Raw genomic sequence first — 21,308 nt, 5'->3', positions numbered from 1 at the left:
AAATAAACACTGGCTCCTATCAACTTTTAAATTTAAATGTGCGCTTTTTAAACATAAATTTAAATACAATTGTACAGGGTGATTAACGCAAATCCACCATAGTCTCTCTTCTTCTTCTTCTTAACGTGCCCTATCAAGTCCCCTTGACGTTGGCGATTAACATGGTGAAACTGTCTCTGTCTCGAGCTATTCTAAATAGTTGTTCTGCTTTCTTTATTCCTGTCCACTCCCGGATATTCTTCAGCCAACAGGCCTGCTTTCTACCAATTGCTCTGCGTCCTTAGATTTTACCCATCTTAATAAGTTGAAGAATATTATACCGGTCTCCCCTTACTACGTGTCCAAAATAGGCCATCTTTCTATATTTGATGTTATCAAGCAGCTCGCGGGCAGCATTTGCTCTCTTAAGGACTGCCACATTTGTCAGCATAACCGTCCATGGTATTTTCAGTGTACGTCTGTGTAGCCATATTTCAAAGGCCTCCAAACGATTAATGGTGGCTATTTTTAATATCCGTGCTTCGACACCATACAAGAGGACTGACAATCATGCGCTTTCGAAGTTGAAGTTGCAAGTTATCATTACAGAAGAATGACCTCATTTTTAAAAATGTCTTGATTCTACATTTTATCTCTTTATCTGGATCTAGTTGTTCAATAATATTGCAACCAAGATATTTAAATCTGGTTACTCTTTGAATTATATGACCATCAAATAACCGTGAAACTTGATGGGCCAAACGGCTAAATACCATGTATTTTGTTTTTGAACAGTTTATGTTTAGACCAAAGTCTCTTCCCACTGTGTCAATGGCATTTAAAAGGTGTTGTATTCCGTTCATATCTTCACTTAAAATAACTGTATCGTCTGCATATCTGATTGTATTTATCAGAATTCCATTAACTTTCACACCCCATTCCAGATTATGCAGCGCTTCCTTAAATATTCTATCTGAATATAAATTGAATAACAGTGGGGACAGTATACAACCCTGTCTGACACCTCTTTGTATTTTGCATATTTCTGTTGATTTTCCATTGATGCAAGCTGTCGCTGTTTGACGCCAGTATAATTTTTCTATGATTCGCACATCTTGACTATCAACTCTTTTATCCTTTAATATTTTAATTAATTGTGACGTTGTACTCGATCAAAGGCCTTCTCATAGTCAATAAATACAGCAAAGACGTCTTGCCTTTGACCTCGGCATTTCTGCAATAATACATTTAGTATTATTAGAAGAGGTCGTCCCGGGTTCCCAGTCCATTTCTGAAGCCAAACTGTGTTTCATTGTGGTCTTCTTCACATTTATCTCTGATCCTACTGTGTATGATACGTAGAAAGATTTTCAAAGTGTGGCTCATAAGGCTTATCATTCTATAATCACTACAGTTTTTCGGACGTTGTTTTTTTGGTAGGGTTATGAATTCGGACTTTAACCAATCTTCAGGGATATCACCAGTCGAATAAACATCATTGAAAAGTTTGACTAGTATTCCAATGTTTTCCTCATTTATGAGCTTTAACATTTCTGTAGGTATGTTGTCAGGACCAACGGCTTTCTTGTTTTTTGCCAATTTTATAGCATGTAGTATTTCTGATTTTAGTATTTCTGGTCCTTCACCTTCATCTAAAGTCTCCAGTTCTTCGGGTCTCTCATCATTATACAGTTTATTTATATAATTATACCAGGTAGTTCGAATTTCGTGTTCGTCTATTATCATTTTACCCGACGAATCGGTTATAGTATGTGGAGTTTTCTTATGATAAAAACCAGCTACTTCTCCAACTTTTTTAAACATATTAAGCGTATCATGTTTTTCATTCAACTTTTCTAATTCTCTCATTTTTATTTTTTTTTGCAACATCCTGTATATTATTATGTGTTTAAAAGCTCCGTAAAAATTTAATATTAAGTGCTTTTTTCTAATGCGAGTAACGCCGGATTTATGTTAGGTCGGGGACGTAGACGACACGGCTGTCTTTCGGGGCACGTTGAAGAATCATCTGGTATGAAAAGCATTGGCTAGTTTATCATACAACGGAACGGGGAGACACCGGGGAGCGTATTTACGTTTCCGTGTTCATTTCAAGACATGGTAGTTTTGAAATAGGCACCGGAACGGCGGAGCTTATATATGATTCCAAACACGTGTTCAAGACGTTTAATTCTGAAATGCGCACTGGTTTGTAAAAGAACTTCGCGCGTAAAATTATCACAAATACGTGTTAAATTGTAACGTTATTTTATTTTTTTGAACTGTTTATCGCAAATGGCTACCATCTGCAGAATAACAAATATCATTCGTTGGATCTGTCGAAACAAAACAATTTTGTTACCAAAGTTTTCCTTTTTCTCTTTATAAATTTTCAAAAAACTCAAAGTGGTACCAAAATATCCTGTATTAAAGTAAACTATTATGACACGTATACATTTTTTATTATTGCACAATAAAACTTTAGTATTCTATTAAGGCTATGGGTACATAATTCGCAAATATTTTACGTGTGTCCCTACTTTTTCTGTCTGTACACGGCAAATTACGTGTAGTAAAATTCACACTGGTCTGGATATGTAAACATTACTAGAATGTCATTCTACTTGAAAATGTCATCACTAATTTAAAGAGATGGATTTTGAATGTTCTTGGATAACTGTTATTTTTATAATTGCAAATTAATAATTCAGTTAATAAATGTGATAATTTTTCACTAAATATGTATTCAGTGATTGTAAGAATTTATTTGTACAACAAAAACTAATACTCAATCGAGAAAAGAGGAAAAGTGTTAAAGTGATTTTTTAATAATATATTGTTATGGAACGCTTACAATTTTGAACATCTTTAACAACAAAATACTTGGATCACAGAATATATTATCCTAATGTATTCTCTGCTTGGATCTTCCACAAATAATACACAATAAATAACTTTTTATTAAATTCACGTCTTAAATCAATTACTTATCAAATACACTATATATCAATAATATTTAATCATTAACTCAAAATATTCCCGATGCGATGTCAAATATTTAAAATTGTCACTGATTGTCAGTGTCTGACTGACAATATATGCTGACAATATTATATTCGGCTTAGTGCGTTGTAAGACAAAGATAGATTTGGAAAATATTACCACGGCATTGTGTTCATTTTTTTCGAATCCTGAAAAAACCAATAAATATTTTTGAAAAATTTAAACGCAGAATGAAAGACTAAATTATTATCGAGGGCCGAAAGTCCCTTAGAATAAATAAAAAGTTTATTTTGAATGAGATATTTGAAATTAAAAATCACACTAAATTTTCTCTTAGTTTTTCACCCCTGTAACTTATTAAAATAAACATTATAGAAGTTCTCATGGACTTTCGGCCCTCGCTAATAACGTAATCTTTCATTATGCGTTTAAATTTTTCAAAAATACTTATTAGTTTTCTCAGGATTCGAAAAAAATGAATCCCCATTTGAATAGCATTGCAGCCGAATATACGTACCTATCCTCTTAAGTTATTCTCATATTTTAGTTTGAGCTGAAAAATTATTGCTGAGCTGTTTGAAAAGCAACAGTATAATTTTATTATGCTGTGACTGACTTGTAAGTATATAAAATTACAGCTATAGGTAATGCACCAACTTTAGTAGAGTAGTCACGAATATAAAAGTTACACATGGGTTTAAAAAGTAAAAGGTACACAAAAGTTAGTTTGATCACATGATCCGCTTGTATCGATTAATACCATTTCATCAGCTAACCCAGCTAAGTAAACTCTTTGCATTATTGGAGTAACCAAAACACAAATAATAGGATTTTCCCTAATAAACAATCTAATTTTGAGTGCAAGAAGTTCTATCTGTTTTATTTTTAAAATTTCTAATATATCCTTACTGTCTCTGCTACCGTAATTTTTTAATCGTCACTATTCATACAAATAACTTACTAGACGATCAAGAGGATTTTTTGAGTATTAGCTAACATCACATAAACATTTTCCTCGCAATTTTTCATAATTCTGAATTTATGATATGATTGTGCTTCTGCAGCTGTCATCCCAGCTTCGAAATATGATATAAATAACGGTTTTTTATCGTCACAGCAACGTAGTAAACTTAAAGACTGAGCCACATTTACTCTATGTGAATGATTAAAATTAATGTCTATCACAACATTTAAACATCTTTTCAATAATGGTGAAGTTTTTAAAGCACCGCTTGTTGCTTTCAAAAATTTAATAATTATATTTGCCTTACAATTGAAGTTTCTAGTTGCTCTTTTTATTTTGTTTTTTGACTTGTTCTTTTCTGCTAGCTGACAAACATAAATATATCTTGCGAAACTCAAATCGTATAAGTGTAGGATAGCGCCTCTTCATTATCCAATTTGTTCTGGTTTCTACAGAAAATTTGTTAAACATAGTATAACCACAAATGTCATCGTAGTTACCGGTATAAGACAACGAACACTGAACTTTACAGTTAAAGTTAGTGTTTTCTTCAAATAAGTTTTGTTCAAACAACAGAATTTCAAAATCTTGCGAGATATTAGTAAAAACACTTTTAAACTGATCCATCAAGTTTAAATTGATTTAAATAAACAACACAACTCTCAAAGCCAAGTCGATAAACAGAACTTGTAACGATTAGACCTAATTCTATGCATTTGTTTGTAGCATTTCAACGACACATGTTTCAATACAAACCCGTGCACATTTCGGAGGTTGGCTCTTTCAAATAAACACCTTTTCGGAACTAAATATGTATTACCGTTTTGGTGTCTATTTCAAAACCGTGCTGTCTTGAAATGAACACGTAACCGGAAATACGCCACCGGGGAGTGTCGGAGACGTGCGCGTTCTATTGTTCTACGGCATGTATCTTGCACGCCTCGTCCTAACATAAATCAACCTTAATTTGTTCATATGCTAATTGTTTTTTTTTATTTCAGAAACTCGAAGATGAAACGGCGAAGGCGACAAATCGGCCAGATATGTCTCCTAGTCCTGGGCCTACTCCTCATTGGAGCCGGCGTTTTCATCTTCGTGTTCTTCGAGGCTATCTACGAATTCATTCTTGCTGAAGCCCTCAAATTCACACCCGACTCACGACCGTATAAAGCGTGGCGCAACAACGACCCTCCACTCAGCATGGACATCTTCCTGTTCAATTGGACAAATCCCGAACAAATCTATAACATTTCGGACAAGCCGGAATTTCAAGAAGTGGGACCTTATAGGTTCAAGGAGATTAAGGAGAAGATTAATATATCCTGGCATGAGGATAATTATACAGTTAGTTACCAACATCGGAAGTTATATTATTTCGATCACGAAAATAGTCTTAGGAAGTTAACTGATGTGATATCAACAATAAACCCAGTGCCATTAGTAAGTTATATTTATATCGTTTTATCGTAGAAATAGCTATTCTATTATAGTATATACTGCTCAACAGGGCTTCAAGGCCCATGGCTTGGCAATTTTCAACTATTTTCCACCATTTTCTTCTGTCCATGGCTGCAGTTCTCTACTTTGTTATACCGATTGTTTCCAAGTCTTCGTTACGCTTATAGCCACTTTTCTCGTGGTCGTCCTCTTCTCTTCTATCCTTTTCCTCTTAGCAGCGAGTCCTTTTCTCACCTTTAGTCAGCCATTTTCGTAAGATGATCTATCCATTTAAGTTTTTTTTTCTTGACGATCTGGCTAAAATTTGGTTTTCGGTACAGCTCTCGGATGTCTGCATTTATTCGTCTCCTCCAAACGTCTTTGTCGTCTTTTAATCCCCCGAATATCTTCTAGAACACTTCGCTGTCAGACAAACATATTTTGTTGATTTTTGTTCATAACCCATGCTTCTCTTCCTTAAGGGAAAAGGAACAAAATGCAAAATTTTGACGCCTGTCAAAATTTTCAATGTATTTTAAATGTAATCATTTTTTTCGAATCCTGAGAAAACTAATAAGTATTTTTGAAAAATTTAAACACAGAATGAAAGATTACTTTATTACCGAGGGTCGAAAGTCCCTTATAATGATTAAAAAGTTTCTTTTGTATGAGATATTTGAAATTAAAAATCACACTAAATTTTCTCTTAGTTTTTTACACCTGTAACTCATTAAAATAAACATTATACTTTGGGCTAATTAGCAAAATACAAGGAAAAGTTATTTACCAGCAATTTTATTGCTGGAATCGAATCTCATTATTGTATGTATTAATAATATAGGTATGCAAAGTCCGCAGATAGTGTGCTACTTTTTTTATAAACAAAATGGCGCCCGAAAATCGAGTTTTTTTCAATTTTTGCTCTGTAACTCCAAAGATTTTAACTTTATACCAAAAACACCCAAATAAAAATTCACCACAATTAAATTCTACATAGAGACGTGTTTTTCCCGATTCACTTCGACGAAAACTTTCCCCGGAAAAAGCGGGTTTTTCCAACAAAATCTTTAATTTTTAACTAAAATTTTAGATAAGTAATTGTTAATCAATAATTAAATAACTTAGTAATGTAAAAGCCCCTTTCGTATAGATTATAATTCCAGAAGCCGATGAAAATTGAATAAACAGTTTAGCAACAATTGAATTGTTAATTAAAAATTTACGGTCGCTATAATAACGACAATAATTATGACGCATAAGAATAACTATGATTTTTTTATAAAAAAACACTATACCTATCTAATGTACTTTACAGAATTGAAATTGTACTATTTAAGAGGCCTCAGAAATATTTTAAAATTATAAACAATTGTTTGGCTTATAAACAAATAGAATACCTCGGGAAATGTTAAACTAAATAAAATTGTAAAAACGGCATTGGGAAAATAGTGGCAGAACGCTTCTTTTAAAAGAAAAAACGTTTAATTACGACGATTGGTTCCTGAGATACAACCGGTCAAAGTTGACCGGAATTTACGGCAAAGATATAAACACTAGGATCATAATTTTCAAACCATCACCTTTTTATTTTTGTCCTCTTTCTCCACACCAATTTTCATATCTTTAAAATACCCATAACATATATTATTATAATAAAAACTATCGATAATACGTGTGAAAATTGCCAAAAATAGCAAAATTCCAATAAAAAATTAGGTTGGAGAAAATGTAACCCTCAAAGTTCAAAATCGGTATACGTTAAAAAAATTCATTTTCTCGGCTTCCCATGGAGCAATTTCCTTCATTCTTTTTTTGTTCCCTAATAACTCGAGTATGGCCATCGAACTAACGCATTATTAAATGTCAAACTTGCTTTTGCTTTGTTATAATAGATTAATTTATTTATAAGAACAGAAAACTACATATTTTTTCCAGTTGTAGGCTTTTTTTAGATAAACTTACTACAAGTGTACCTTTTAAAGTTAAAACTATAAATATTCTCATTTGAAAGCTGAATAATTATTTAAACAATTTTTATTTAAGCAAATTAAAATTTTGTGTTATAACAAATAAATTAATTTATTATAACAAAACAAAAGCAAGTTTGACATTTAATAATGCGTTAGTTCGATGGCTCTACTCGAGTTGTTATTAGGGAACAAAAAAAGAATGAAGGAAATTGCTCCATGGGAAGCCAAGAAAATGAATTTTTTTAACGTATACCGATTTTGAACTTTGAGGGTTACATTTTCTCCAACCTAATTTTTGATTGGAATTTTGCTATTTTTGGCAATTTTCACACGTATTAGCGATAGTTTTTATTATAATAATATATGTTATGGGTATTTTAAAGATATGAAAATTGGTGTGGAGAAAGAGGACAAAAATAAAAAGGTTATGGTTTGAAAATTATGATCCTATTGTTTATATATTTGCCGTAAATTCCGGTCAACTTTGACCGGTTGTATCTCAGGAGCTACTCATAATAATTAAACGTTTTTTCTTTTAGAAAAAGCGTCCTGTCACTGGTTTTCGAATACCGTTTTGATAATTTAATTTAGTTTGATATTTTTCGAGATATTCTATTTGTTTATAAGCCAAAAAATTCTTCATAATTTTAAAATATTCCTGAGGCCGCTTAAATAGTCCAATTTCAATTCTGTAAAGTACATTAGATAGGTATAGTATCTTTTTATGAAAAAATCGTAGTTATTCTTATGCATCATAATTATTGTCGTTATTATAGCGACCGTAAATTTTTAATTAACAATTCAATTGTTGCTAAACTGTTCATTCAATTTCCATCGGCTCGGCTTCTGGAATTATAATTTATATGAAAAGGGCTTTTACATTACCAAGTTATTTAATTATTAATTAACAATTACTTATCTAAAAGTTTAGTTGAAAATTATAGATTTTGTTGGAAAACCCCGCTTTTTCCGGGGAAAGTTTTCGTCGAAGTAAATCGGAAAAAAGACGTTTCTATGCAGAATTTAATTACGGGGAATTTTTCACCGTAGTGTTTTTGGAGTGTTTTTGGTGTAAAGTTAAAATCTTTGGAGTTATAGAGCAAAAATTGAAAAAAACACGATTTTCGGGTGCCATTTTGTTTATAAAAAAAGTAGCACACTATCTGCGGACTTTGCATACCTATATTATTAATATATACAATCATAAGATTCGATTCCAGCAATAAAATTGCTGGTAAATAACTTTTCCCAAAAATGGCCTATTCTCCGATAATCAGCCCAGACTATTATAGAAGTTTTACCCATCGGTAATACGTAATTTTCCATTCTGCGTTTAAATTTTTCAATAATTAATCCCATTTAAATAACATTGAAGCTGAAAGATCGTACCCATCCCCTTAATGGACTGTGGGCTGGATCACTGTTTCGTATAGTCTCAATTTTGCCTCTCTGGGGATGTTTTTTGCACTTAGTAGTTTGTGTAGGGTTCCAACAGTCGTCCTTCCCATCGAAATTAGCGTTTAGATTTCTTGGCTTTCTACCCCTTTACTTGTTAGGGTTTCTTCTGTATAATACTCAAACACCTTCACCTTTTGGAAGCAATACTCTTTACTCTCGTTGTGTGTGGTAGTTTTTAGTTGTGTGTCTTCATGTGCTCTATCCTATTTCTATATACTTACTTTATTTTTTTCTCATTACTAAATCAGTCCATACTGCTTAGCTTTGACTTCAAAGAGTTTGAAAATCCTCATAAGTTCCCTTTCACTTCTTTTTTTTATTAATACTGTATCGTCGCCAAATGCCACAACCTGGATTTTATTATGATAAATCATTCTTCCACTGTCTCTCAATATTGCCAACAAGAAATTAAAGAGTACAGCGGATCTCCCTGCTTTTATTGCCTTTTAAATTTTAACTTTAAATTTTCGTGTTAGATTTACTTCTATCCTTACTCCATTGTTGATATTCATTATGTCATTTTTACTAGTCTCATCATCTTTTCCGGAATTCCAAGTACTCTTAGAGCCTGGTACAGAAGCCTATCAAGGAATCGTAAGTTAATTTGACATCTATTTTGAGCACCAACGACGCTCCTCTCAGCATGGACATTAGGGTGGAACGAAAAATTCGAAGTCATTATTTTTTATGGGGCTAATGCGAAAAAGTTGTGTTTTGATGTATAATAAAACTGTAAGAAATCTTTTTTGTATTGGACCCTATCTTCAGGTTCCATATTAAATTTAAATTTTTGGGAATGACAAAAAAAAATGAAATTTTATAAATTTAATTTTTTTATCCGTTTTTTAAATGTAAATAATTGTTTTATGATACAATATACATTCTATGATTGGTAGTCTGATTTTGTGTTAAACAACGGCATAATATTTCTAGACTGCAACCTTGAACGAATAAAGCCATCCCTTAATTCTGGTCCACAAACAGCAGTTGATGCTTCAGTTAATAACTTAACAGTTCTTTCCCCGGACTGGGTATGACAAGGGCAGTTTAAAACCTCTATGTTGTTGGAATTCCCAGAATCAATCATATCCTTTACATCTTCATTGGAAATATGTTTTAGCAAAGGAGGAGCCATAACATTGAATTCAGAAATAGAAATTAAGTCAATATAATCTGTAGCACTAAAATTTAATGTTGGTAATTTGAATCTCCGGATCTTTTTTCTTTCTGACTTTCTCTAGCTTTCGGCACTCTATGTAGTCTTAGCTCCCGTATATGTTTTCGTTCATCTTTCATCATACCGAGTAATAAATTTTCGGGATGGGCAAAATAAGCATTCCTTTGGATAAAGGCATCAACAATTTTTCTTTGGTTACTGGTAGAAATCGTGAATAATGGATCATTCGCCATAAATGTTTTGAACCATCAGAAGAGCTAGGATACAGTTTTATATAAAACCAAAGTGGTGCATCCACTTTTTGGATGAAACTTATTAACATAATTAATTGGGAGCTAGGACATTCAGTTCCAACATACAATCGAAGCAACCGATTAGCAACTGTCAGCCACCTTGCGTGTGATATTTTCCCAGGTCTTTTAAGGCTCAAATCATTAGGACATAATTTTTCCACAGCAACTGATTGACTGATTTGGTACAAGTACTTCTGATCGGTACTAAGGTCTGTTATTTCTAATAATATTACTAGGTTAATACTACACAATACTAATAATTACTAGGTAATACAATCAAAATAACTGTGCCGTTACAAGTTTAACTTTAAATAGCTCTAAAACTAATGACCTCATCGTTACGAGTGAAGAGTATACTATTTATGTAGAGTGTATTGGAGAATCGAAAAATTGCGCTAAAATGGTAATTCTGCTAAGGGCGTAGAATTTGGGAAGGGTCAACCATTCACTGTACCCTATCTTACGCCTCTGGCAAGAGCCCGAAACGTTTATATAACATAATTTCATAAGGTGTGTAGTATCTACACTTTCTGCCAAGTATGAAAAGGATACGTCGAATAGTTTTAAGATACTGAACAAAAATAATTTTTAAATTTTTAAATAAAACACCCTGTAACATAGTAAGGAGCCATATTTTATTGAAGATTGTATCAGAAACAAGACCCGATACAGCAACAACACAAAGACTACTGGAAACGGCAGAAATGACAGAGTACTAAGGAGAATTACAGGAAATACGCTGAGAAATCGAAACATGAGTGAAGACATTAGAAGAAAATGTAACGTACAGTGTATAAACGAATGGTCAATAAAAAGAAAAAAATAATTGAATAACCACATAAGCCGAATGGGGGAGACACGTGTGGTTAAAATAGTAATAGATGATAAATCACCAATTGGTAGAAAGAAGTATTGGACGACCGAGCAAAAGATGGAGTTACAACCTTTCGTGGAGGTTCCTTCTAAACCAATAAACAAGCAGAATTGATTGTAAAGCGGAAGAAGAAGAAAAATAAAGTTTTTTTCATCAATGATCGAATGGCTTTGTGTTTTATTTTTAATGGTGCATTAATGGTATGGTTTTTAATACAATTTTATTTTCTTGTACATCGGACATGTCTTATTTTGTATATTATACCAATATTTGATGTTAAAAATGCGTTTAGATTTTAAAATTAAAATATATAATCTTTAAATAAACGATTCGTCATTTTGAATCATAAAAAATAATCTACAAGGGAAAGGGGTTTTTTATTTGCAATCAAGTATAAACATTGATAAATCATACCAGTTATCAATGTTATGCACTTTGGCTTTGTCAAAGATAATCTTGTTTAAACGAGAGTGATTTTATTGAAATCTTAAATATACTTCAACAATTAGTGCAGATCAAGTAATTTTCCAATGAATGAAGTTTTTACTTTTTATTGTTTCAAGATCTAGACAAAAAGCCGCTGAAGAAACTCTAGGCACAGTATAATGCTAAAGAATCAGTTAGGTCACTCCTCGAAAAATCTTTTGTTATCTATGTTCATCACACACTTTAGTCCTTCGCGCAGACGAATGGCAGTTAACGGCATCCTACGTTTTAGTGATATTAATTATAGTTACTTTCGAGTATTCGTTACAAATCGATACTTTTGTATAAAGTAATCATTTACAGTATTCGTTACTTTAATTACTATGATTACTTTTGTATTTGAATAACGGTAATCATATCGAGAATCGTATTTCTCAGTATGTAGGTAGGTATTTTGTATAAAATAATCATTTACAGTATTTATTACTTTGATTACTATGATTACTTTTGTATTTGAGTACCGGTAATCATATCGAGAATCGTATTTCTCAGTACGTAGATATTTTGTATAGGTATTCCGATATAACAGCGACCTTCACCGATCTGTTTAAGGGATAAAAATGATTTGATTACTATGCGATTACTTTTGTTACTTTTTTATTTGAGTACCGGTAATCATATCGAGAATCGTATTTCTCAGTAGGTAGGTCTGTATAGGTATTCCCATATAGCAACGACCTTCACCCATCTGTTTAAGGGATAAAAATGATTTGATTACTATGATTACTTTTGTATTTGAGTACCGGTAATCATATCGAGAATGGTATTTCTCAGTAGAGAGGTATTTTGTATAGGTATTCCGATATAATAACGACCTTCATGAAGTACGAAGTAATCAGAGTAATCAAAGTAGATACAATAGTCGTTACTCGCTCTGATACGATTGGTACGAAGTAACGAAGTAATCAGAGTAATCAAAGTAATCAAAGTAGATACAATAGACGTTACTCGCTCTAGTAAGATTGGTACGAAATAACGAAGTAATCAGAGTAATTAAAGTAACGGTTTGCCTCTCTGTATAGTAATCGTTACTTTCGGTATTCATAAGTAACGAGTACTTTGTAACGAATAGTTACTTTTTAAACATCACTACTACGTTTGCCGTGATTAATCGTTATCGTCGCGCATTAAAACATTATTTTCGAGAGTGAGCTAACTGCTCTAGGTATAGAAAAAGGTAAAAAAACTACAAGGAAATGGTTTGAGAGAGTATGTCGTAACATATTAAAAATAAAAAAAAATATATCGACTATTACAACAACGCCATACGATACGACAAGTAGAAAAAAAATATAGGGTGGTAAGAAGAGAAGAAAAAATACTTCGGAAAAAGAAATGACAAAATATAGAAAAGAATTCTGAGATATAGAAAAACTAACTAAATTAAAAGAAACAATGTAAATAAATAAGTAAAACAAAATACGTTATCAATCGAAGTAGCACAGAAAACGACAATAAATATCGTTCCCATACCAGCAGATTGACAACAGGTGGAATACTTTCTTTGGTTACAACCTCCCGAGATTATACAGAAAATTATAAATCATACAGGATGCCGAGGAAATTAATATGAGAGAATTTTAAAATTTTAAATAATTCACAACCCATCTGCTCAGCGTGGTGAAAGTTCCAACAAGAAAGATTCCTTAGTACTCAACAAAAGAGTAAATGAATTAAAATGTATAAACATTTTCAATTTCTTTGCAACACGAAAATGCAGCAGCTGCATAATACTCTGGTTAAAGCGGAGAGTGCAGGAAGAGTCTATAACGGTTTCGAAGGTTTTTCTTCCTTATCGGTAGTCCCATATCCTCTTCTCTCCGATTTCCCCAGATATCATACTTTGGGGCTAGTTCATCTACCGTTCATCTAACTAGTTAGTTCGTCCGCGGCATTTCGTTTTTTGCAATTCGGAAATGGCCAAAGCATGATACCTGGGGAAATTGGAGTGAAGACGATATGGGACTACTGACGAGGAAGAAAAAACCTCCGAAACCGGTATAGACGCTTCCTGTACTCTCCGATTTAACCAGAGTTTTATGCAGCTGCTTAATTCTCGTGTTGCGAAGAAATTGAAAATGTTTATACATTTTAATTCATTTACTCTTTTGTTGAGTACTAAGGAATCTTTCTTGTTGGAACTTTTACCACGCTGAGCAGATGGGTTGTGAATTATTTAAAATTCTCTCATCTTAATTTTCTCGGCATCCTGTATGATTTATAATTTTTGAAAATCTCGGGAGGTTGTAACCAAAGAAAGTATTCCACCTGTTGTCATTCTGGTGGTATGGGAACGATATTTATTGTCGTTTTCTGTCCTACTTCGATAGATAACTTATTTTGTTTTTCGGTAGAAGGCTCTAGTTCATCCGCGGCATTTCGTTCTTTGCAATTCGGAAAGGCCCAAAGTATGATACCTGGGGAAATCGGAGAGAAGAGAATATGGGACTACTGATGAGGAGGAAAAAACCTCCGAAACTGGTATAGACTCTTCGTGCACTCTTCGATTTAACCAGAGTATTATTCAGCTACTGCATTTTCGTGTTGCAAAAAAATTGAAAATGTTTATACATTTTAAGTAAATAAATATTTGCGATTTGTATGCTATAACATGGGGAACTTAATAATGTATTAAATTGTAGCTCGTCGACCCACAAAACCTCAATCTTTGTGAAATACTCTTGACAGCGACATATACTTTAAATGCTTTTCATGTATGCGTTTCCGCAGAGAAATAGACCGAAAAACAAACAAGAAAAATATTTATAGAGTTGTCCCGTAGGGACAATAAATCTAGGCAAGAGCCCAGGATTCTCTCAGACACGTGTATGCTAAATGTAAGCCATAAAAACTGTGAATAATTCATTGTAGTATTCATTTTGTTTTCTCCTGACACTATGTTCACGTATGGCAAATCGATTTTAGCGTTCATTCTTTGAAGAATAACGATGTAATAAAAGAAGGTATGACATATTTCTGCGAAATAATGAGCACTAGACGACAAAATAGATGCTTTCAGATTCTAATTTACCTACCAATCGAACCACACAAGGTTATTTTTTCACGTCCCTTATTATTATTTTTATTAAATTTTTAGAGGCGTAGACATTGGTGTAATCATAGAAGATGACTTGGAACCTACAGGTTGGAACAAATTGTGTATTAAAATTTAGGTGAAAACAAAATATATTTTCAAGAAAGTAAACTTACGTGCATAGAAATCGGCCCACTTAAAAATTTGGTCATTTTTGATGTCTCATATTTCCTAAACATGTTGGCCGATTTAAGTGATTTTTTGAACATGTTATAGCCTGATTCTTTAACAATACCACTGTAATAATATTGTTGCTGAACACGTAAATTTTCATTGTATACCGGGTGTACCAATCAAACTGTGTTGTTTTTTTAGTTTGCATCACCCTGTGGAATATTCTAGCATTTATAAAATACTGAAATTAAAACCCAACTATAGCATCAGGTCTTCTTAACATTCTGCTTTTTGATTCCTTTGTATTATGTTGGATAATAAAAAAGTTAGATACTTTAACAACTAGACATGTTCTTCATCAATACACGGTGTTTTTAAATAAGTACGACAAACTTTAAGGGGTAATTCTGCATTAAAAAATAATGACAGGCTTTATAAACATATGTCCGCTAATGTTTCGTTTCCGAGATACGGGATGTTGAATTTTTTCTTACAAACTGACGATTTATTTATTGCTTTAAAACCAGTTGAGATATGCAAATGAATTGTGGTAGGTTTTAAGAGCTAGTTATTGCGGATTTTTTGACATAAAATTAAGAATTTTATATTCACCATTAACGTGCATACGGGTAATAAAATATGATGGGTCATATTACACGTATGCGCACTAATGGTGAATAATAAATTATTAATTGTATATTCTATGTCAAAAAATCTGCAAAAACTATCTCTTAAAACCTACCAAATTTGATTGGCATATCTCTTCCAGTTTTAAAGCAATAAAATAAATCGTCAGTTTTTAAGAAAAAATTCAACATCCCGTATCTCAGAAACGAAACATTTGCTGACATTATTTTTTTATGCAGAATTATCCCTTAAAGTTTGTCGCACTTATTTAGAAACACCGTGTATTGATGAAGAACATGTCTAGTTGTTAAAGTACCTAACTTTTTTATTATCCAGCATAAACAAATGATTTAAAAAACAGAATGTTAAGAAAACCTGAGGCTATAGTTGGGTTCTAGTTTAAGTATTTTACACTGTATACAATGAAAATTTTTTGCTCAATTAGAAATCCAACGAAATCAATTAATTTGTGGTCATCTGATTGAATACAACCAATAAAACCAACATTATACTGAAAACAGATCCCATGGGCTGTTTTCACTCAATCATGTAGCTATGGATACCTACATTTCGTTTCATTTCGATTTTGACATTTCAAATATTCAATATTTCAAAATGTCACGATTTGGTTGTAATACTGATGAGAATATTAATGAAATTATCGAATCAAATATACCAAATAATACTGTTTACAGTAAAAAATTTGTATGGAAAGCGTTTATGGACTTTTGCAATGATAGAAAATATGAATTAAATGGAAATCGGACGGTGGAAGAATTGTTAATTGCACATTTAAATAAATTGTTACTGCTCTGTATTTTTTTTTCATAACCAGCAAAAAATTTTCTATCCGAATAACCCTCGAACATTGATAAATGATCAAACATGTTTTAACAACTTTCTCAAGCTTGTTGCTTACAGGCAACAGACCTCCGCCTACGGCGTCGGTCTGTTTCCAAGCAACAAGCTTTCGAAATATGTTATAAAATTTTTTCGAACAATTATCAATGTCCTTGGGTTATTACTACTGAAAATTTTTTGCTCAATTAGAAATCCAATGAAATCAATTAATTTGTGGTCATCTGATTGAATACAACCAATAAAACCAACATTATACTGAAAACAGATCCCATGGGCTGTTTTCACTCAATCATGTAGCTATGGATACCTACATTTCGTTTCATTTCGATTTTGACATTTCAAATATTCAATATTTCAAAATGTCACGATTTGGTTGTAATACTGATGAGAATATTAATGAAATTATCGAATCAAATATACCAAAGAATACTGTTTACAGTAAAAAATTTGTATGGAAAGCGTTTATGGACTTTTGCAATGATAGAAAATATGAATTAAATGGAAATCGGACGGTGGAAGAATTGTTAATTGCACATTTAAATAAATTGTTTCTGCTCTGTATTTTTTTTTTCATAACCAGCAAAAAATTTTCTATCCGAATAACCCTCGAACATTGATAAATGCTCAAACATTTTTTAACAACTTTCTCAAGCTTGTTGCTTACAGGCAACAGACCTCCGCCTACGGCGTCGGTCTGTTTCCAAGCAACAAGCTTTCGAAATCTGTTATAAAATTTTTTCGAACAATTATCAATGTCCTTGGGTTATTACTACTGAAAATTTTTTGCTCAATTAGAAATCCAATGAAATCAATTAATTTGTGGTCATCTGATTGAATACAACCAATAAAACCAACATTATACTGAAAACAGATCCCATGGGCTGTTTTCACTCAATCATGTAGCTATGGATACCTACATTTCGTTTCATTTCGATTTTGACATTTCAAATATTCAATATTTCAAAATGTCACGATTTGGTTGTAATACTGATGAGAATATTAATGAAATTATCGAATCAAATATACCAAAGAATACTGTTTACAGTAAAAAATTTGTATGGAAAGCGTTTATGGACTTTCAAGCTTGTTGCTTACAGGCAACAGACCTCCGCCTACGGCGTCGGTCTGTTTCCAAGCAACAAGCTTTCGAAATCTGTTATAAAATTTTTTCGAACAATTATCAATGTCCTTGGGTTATTACTACTGAAAATTAACCTGTTTAGCAACAATATTATTACAGTAGTATTGATAAGGAATCAGGCTATAACATGTTTAAAAAATCACTTAAATCGGCCAACAGGTTGAGGAAACATGAAACGTCAAAAATGGCCAAATTTTTAAGTGGGTTGATTTCTATGCATGTAAGTTTATATCGGTTATATAGGGGGACCATTGTTTAAATAATGAAAAATTAGTCATTTTTGCACACAATTTACTTTTTTAACTGTTGCGGCAATTCATTTTTTATGAAGTATGTAGTAGAGGATCCAATATAAGGACAACCGTCACCGATCTATTTAAAAATTATTAGATATGTAATTTAGTATTTATGTTAGATATTATAAAAAACAAGGGGTACCCGATATATAATCCTGTTCTGACTATAATAAGTTAATAATTAAAAAATGGATTTTTTTATAAATTTGACTGGCATTTTTAACAAAAAAATTTGACACTAACGGTAAGTAAAAGGCCTATAGGATATGCAAACTTAGGGGTGTCTATTTTTATCCTGTCAAAACGATTGAGCTGACAGGTGTAAACAGGTTAATTGTTAATAGTTAGCAATCTGGCAACATACTGGAAGTTGGGTGTACTGTGTCCTCTACCTAAAAAGGGAGACATGATGGTGTGTGATAATTATAGAGGCATCACTATACTCAATATGGCATATAAAGTGTTGTCCAACGTATTGTACAAATGAAGAGTACAGGGGAAATACAAGGAATGTCACATTTTATACATATTGAGATAAACACCAATAAAGGTTTAATACTTATGATATCTAAAAACTACTTAGGAGATTCTTAGCAGAATTCTAGCGATTATTGGTCTAAAATCTTAACATAGTATTAATCTATATTAAGTTATTAATTTAATAATGCACAAAAAACTTCTAACATTCCTTATTTTTGCCCAGTGGCGTGCGGACAATCCTAGTCCTTCGCCTGGATACAAATTCTTAAAAAATTTATATAGACTGATCTTTCTGGTTATTGTTCTGAATCGATAGTCTAGTCGATAGTACTCATTTTTTGCTACCACATCGCGAGAAAAGACAAAAATTCATGAAAAAGTGACATTCCTTGTTTTTCACCTGTACTCTTCAAATGACTCCACCCCTACGCCAAAGAAATAGTAGGAGGATATCAGTGCGGTTTCTGTCATAATAAATCAACAACGGACAAACTATTTACAGGGAGACCCACCACGTATTTGTGGACATCAAAGCCGCATACGACTCAGTTAATAGAGGTAACGTTTTACTTGCTATTGTAGAATTTCAAATACCGCTTCATCTTGTCCAATTAACTGAACTTACACTCACAGGAGCAGAGAGCATGGTAAAAATCCAAAACGATTTCTCAAGACCCTTCCATTGCAAAAATATACTAAGACGTGATCGACTATCGTGTGTCCTATTTATTCTGGCAATAGAAAAAATAATTTGAGAGTCCGATATTAATACGAATGGTACTATCTGTAACAAATCAGTAGAAATTGTCCAGCAAATCTGTAGAAACGAGCCGCCTGGCTGCGAGTTTCGTATAGAGTACGAGCTTCATAATGATAATTAAATGCAAGTTGTATATTCGATTTTTTTTATGATCACTCACAACAAAAAATATATTCAAATTTATTAATTTTGTCACGCAAACAAATTAAGTAGTTTGTCAGTTTGTTTTCATATTGAGAACTGTCAAAGCGTATGTATTTGACTCGCCATTGGTCACTGCACGAGTGCCGCCTTCATCGCGAATGGCATATCGCGATTCTATTGGTTAACAATCTGTATCGTAATGAAGTTCATTATGATACAGGTAGTGAAATCATAATTTATATATTATAGTATGAGAATAGAAAACAATATTTATAAAATTGGCAAGGACTTTTTTGACATACTTAATGAATTAATGGCAAGGACATCCAATACCACAATGATGTGACGTCACGACCAATGAGGGCGCGTTTTGGGCTGGCTTCTATAATTTAAATTTTTAATCGTCTTAGTCTAAGATCCGAATGTAGGTCGACCTGTAGCCATCTGCTTGACGGATGAAACATTTTTTTTATTAAATTTCATACATAGACAAATATTTCTAGCATGGGTTGACTATTAAAATCGTGTCATAGCTATCCTTAAGAGGGGCCGTAGGAGTTTAAATCAATATTTCAAGCACATTTTTTTTAAAGTATGGTAGAATTATATTATTCTTAAAATAAACAGGCATAGTCAGTATAATTCATAGATTATTCAAGGAAAAATATTGAAAAAAAAAATAAGCCAACGGTGGCAAATTTTTGAAGACACCTCAGCATATAATGATTTTTGCGTTGGACATCTCAGAACTCATCATTGGACCAAGGTAAACAAAAAATTGTAACAGATTTTATTAGCTTATGAATTTTTCGAGGTAACCCTGTCGAGTTTTTTTAGTTTTATCGACTTTTGACTTTTTGATATCACTCAGAAATCAAAACAACGAATTTTTTGCAAAAAAAAAGTGAAAATCGACCTATTTATTATTGTCAAACAAAAAATCAACATAAAACAAAAAATATCTCGACAGCGTTACCTCAAAGAATGTCTCTTCTATTTTCAATTTCTTTTTGTCTGTCAAATCGTAAAACGATGCACACCGGAATATATTTTTGAATCGCGGAGTAATTTACAAAAGAAATTGAGAACAGTTGTTGACCGTTGTTCATTACTAGAGAGCGGAATATATGCAAAGTGCATATAGATGCATATATTGCATATTTTCAGACAACAAACACAACATTGCATATTTAAGCTAAACACGATTTATTTTGCATATTTTAAAAATAAATTATGTAAAACTTTAAAATTTTCCTCTCTTAGTTGGAATTTTATAACTTCGATATGAACGAGCTCGTTATTTATCTATCTATCGCTCATCTGGACTTTCCCATTACTACCTGAATTTAACAATTATGGGTGTTCCCAGAACCTACCTAGGTACCTACCTGCTTTTAAGGGTCTAATAATTATTTTGTCAGTTTCCGGCCAACATTTGTTTAAAGTAAACGTTGTATCGTATTTAGTGTTTTTGAAGTGATTGGTATATATTAAATTTTAATATGTCTACCATTCAAAAAAGTGCTTGGATAAAGTGTTTTCCCGAGTTAAAGCTAAGTGAAGACAAAGTATTTTGCAAGGCCTGTTCCAAAATCGTAAGTTACATTCATTTTCACATTTCATTTTTTAAATGAGGAACTGACAAACAAAAGCATCATGTCCCACAAAAGAAATTTTTCTGGAAAGAGTGTTTTTATTCGACAAATTCGCTTTTACTTCTATAAAGACGTACATAGAGAGAAGCATCAAAATACAAAAATTCATCAAATTGTAGACAATTCCGCTTTTGTTCTTCAGCTTAAGTAACGTACTTTGTTCTTTAAGTAACGTACAAATTGCTAAAGAACTTATGTTCATAAAAGTTAATTTTAGTTTTTTACCAGATCTAATAAAGTCAATAAAACAAAGGAATTTACAATTAAGTGATTCGGTTAATCTTGTTAACTTTTTTTCTGCTCATTGTCAAAAAATTCCCGGAAATACAGGGATTACAATTAGAAATAAATTAAAAAATGTTTTAGAAAAAAATGAGGGCTTCGATTCTTTGAGGAAAGTTGTACGTATTTTTGAAGGCAACTTTTCTGAAGATCTTACGACTTAATATATTGTTTTATTTTTGACTATTTTTAATATGCATTTGCATATTTAAA

At 32.3% G+C, this 21,308-nt stretch overlaps 1 protein-coding gene across 4 annotated transcripts in view; it reads left to right on the top strand.

Moving 5' to 3' along the window:
• LOC114331820 (protein peste) overlaps positions 1 to 21,308 on the top strand; it is a 195,705-nt gene that overhangs the window by 137,109 nt on the left and 37,288 nt on the right. For all 4 annotated transcript variants that reach the window (XM_050643846.1, XM_050643843.1, XM_050643844.1 and 1 more), the window contains exon 2: positions 4,948 to 5,386. In XM_050643846.1, the coding sequence (XP_050499803.1) occupies positions 4,948 to 5,386 (439 nt within the window). The remainder of the gene's footprint in view (positions 1 to 4,947; positions 5,387 to 21,308) is intronic.

Source organism: Diabrotica virgifera, chromosome 2 (assembly GCF_917563875.1).
Source record: "Diabrotica virgifera virgifera chromosome 2, PGI_DIABVI_V3a".
NCBI lineage: Eukaryota > Metazoa > Arthropoda > Insecta > Coleoptera > Chrysomelidae > Diabrotica > Diabrotica virgifera.
This window is presented reverse-complemented; position numbering and strand designations above follow the sequence as displayed.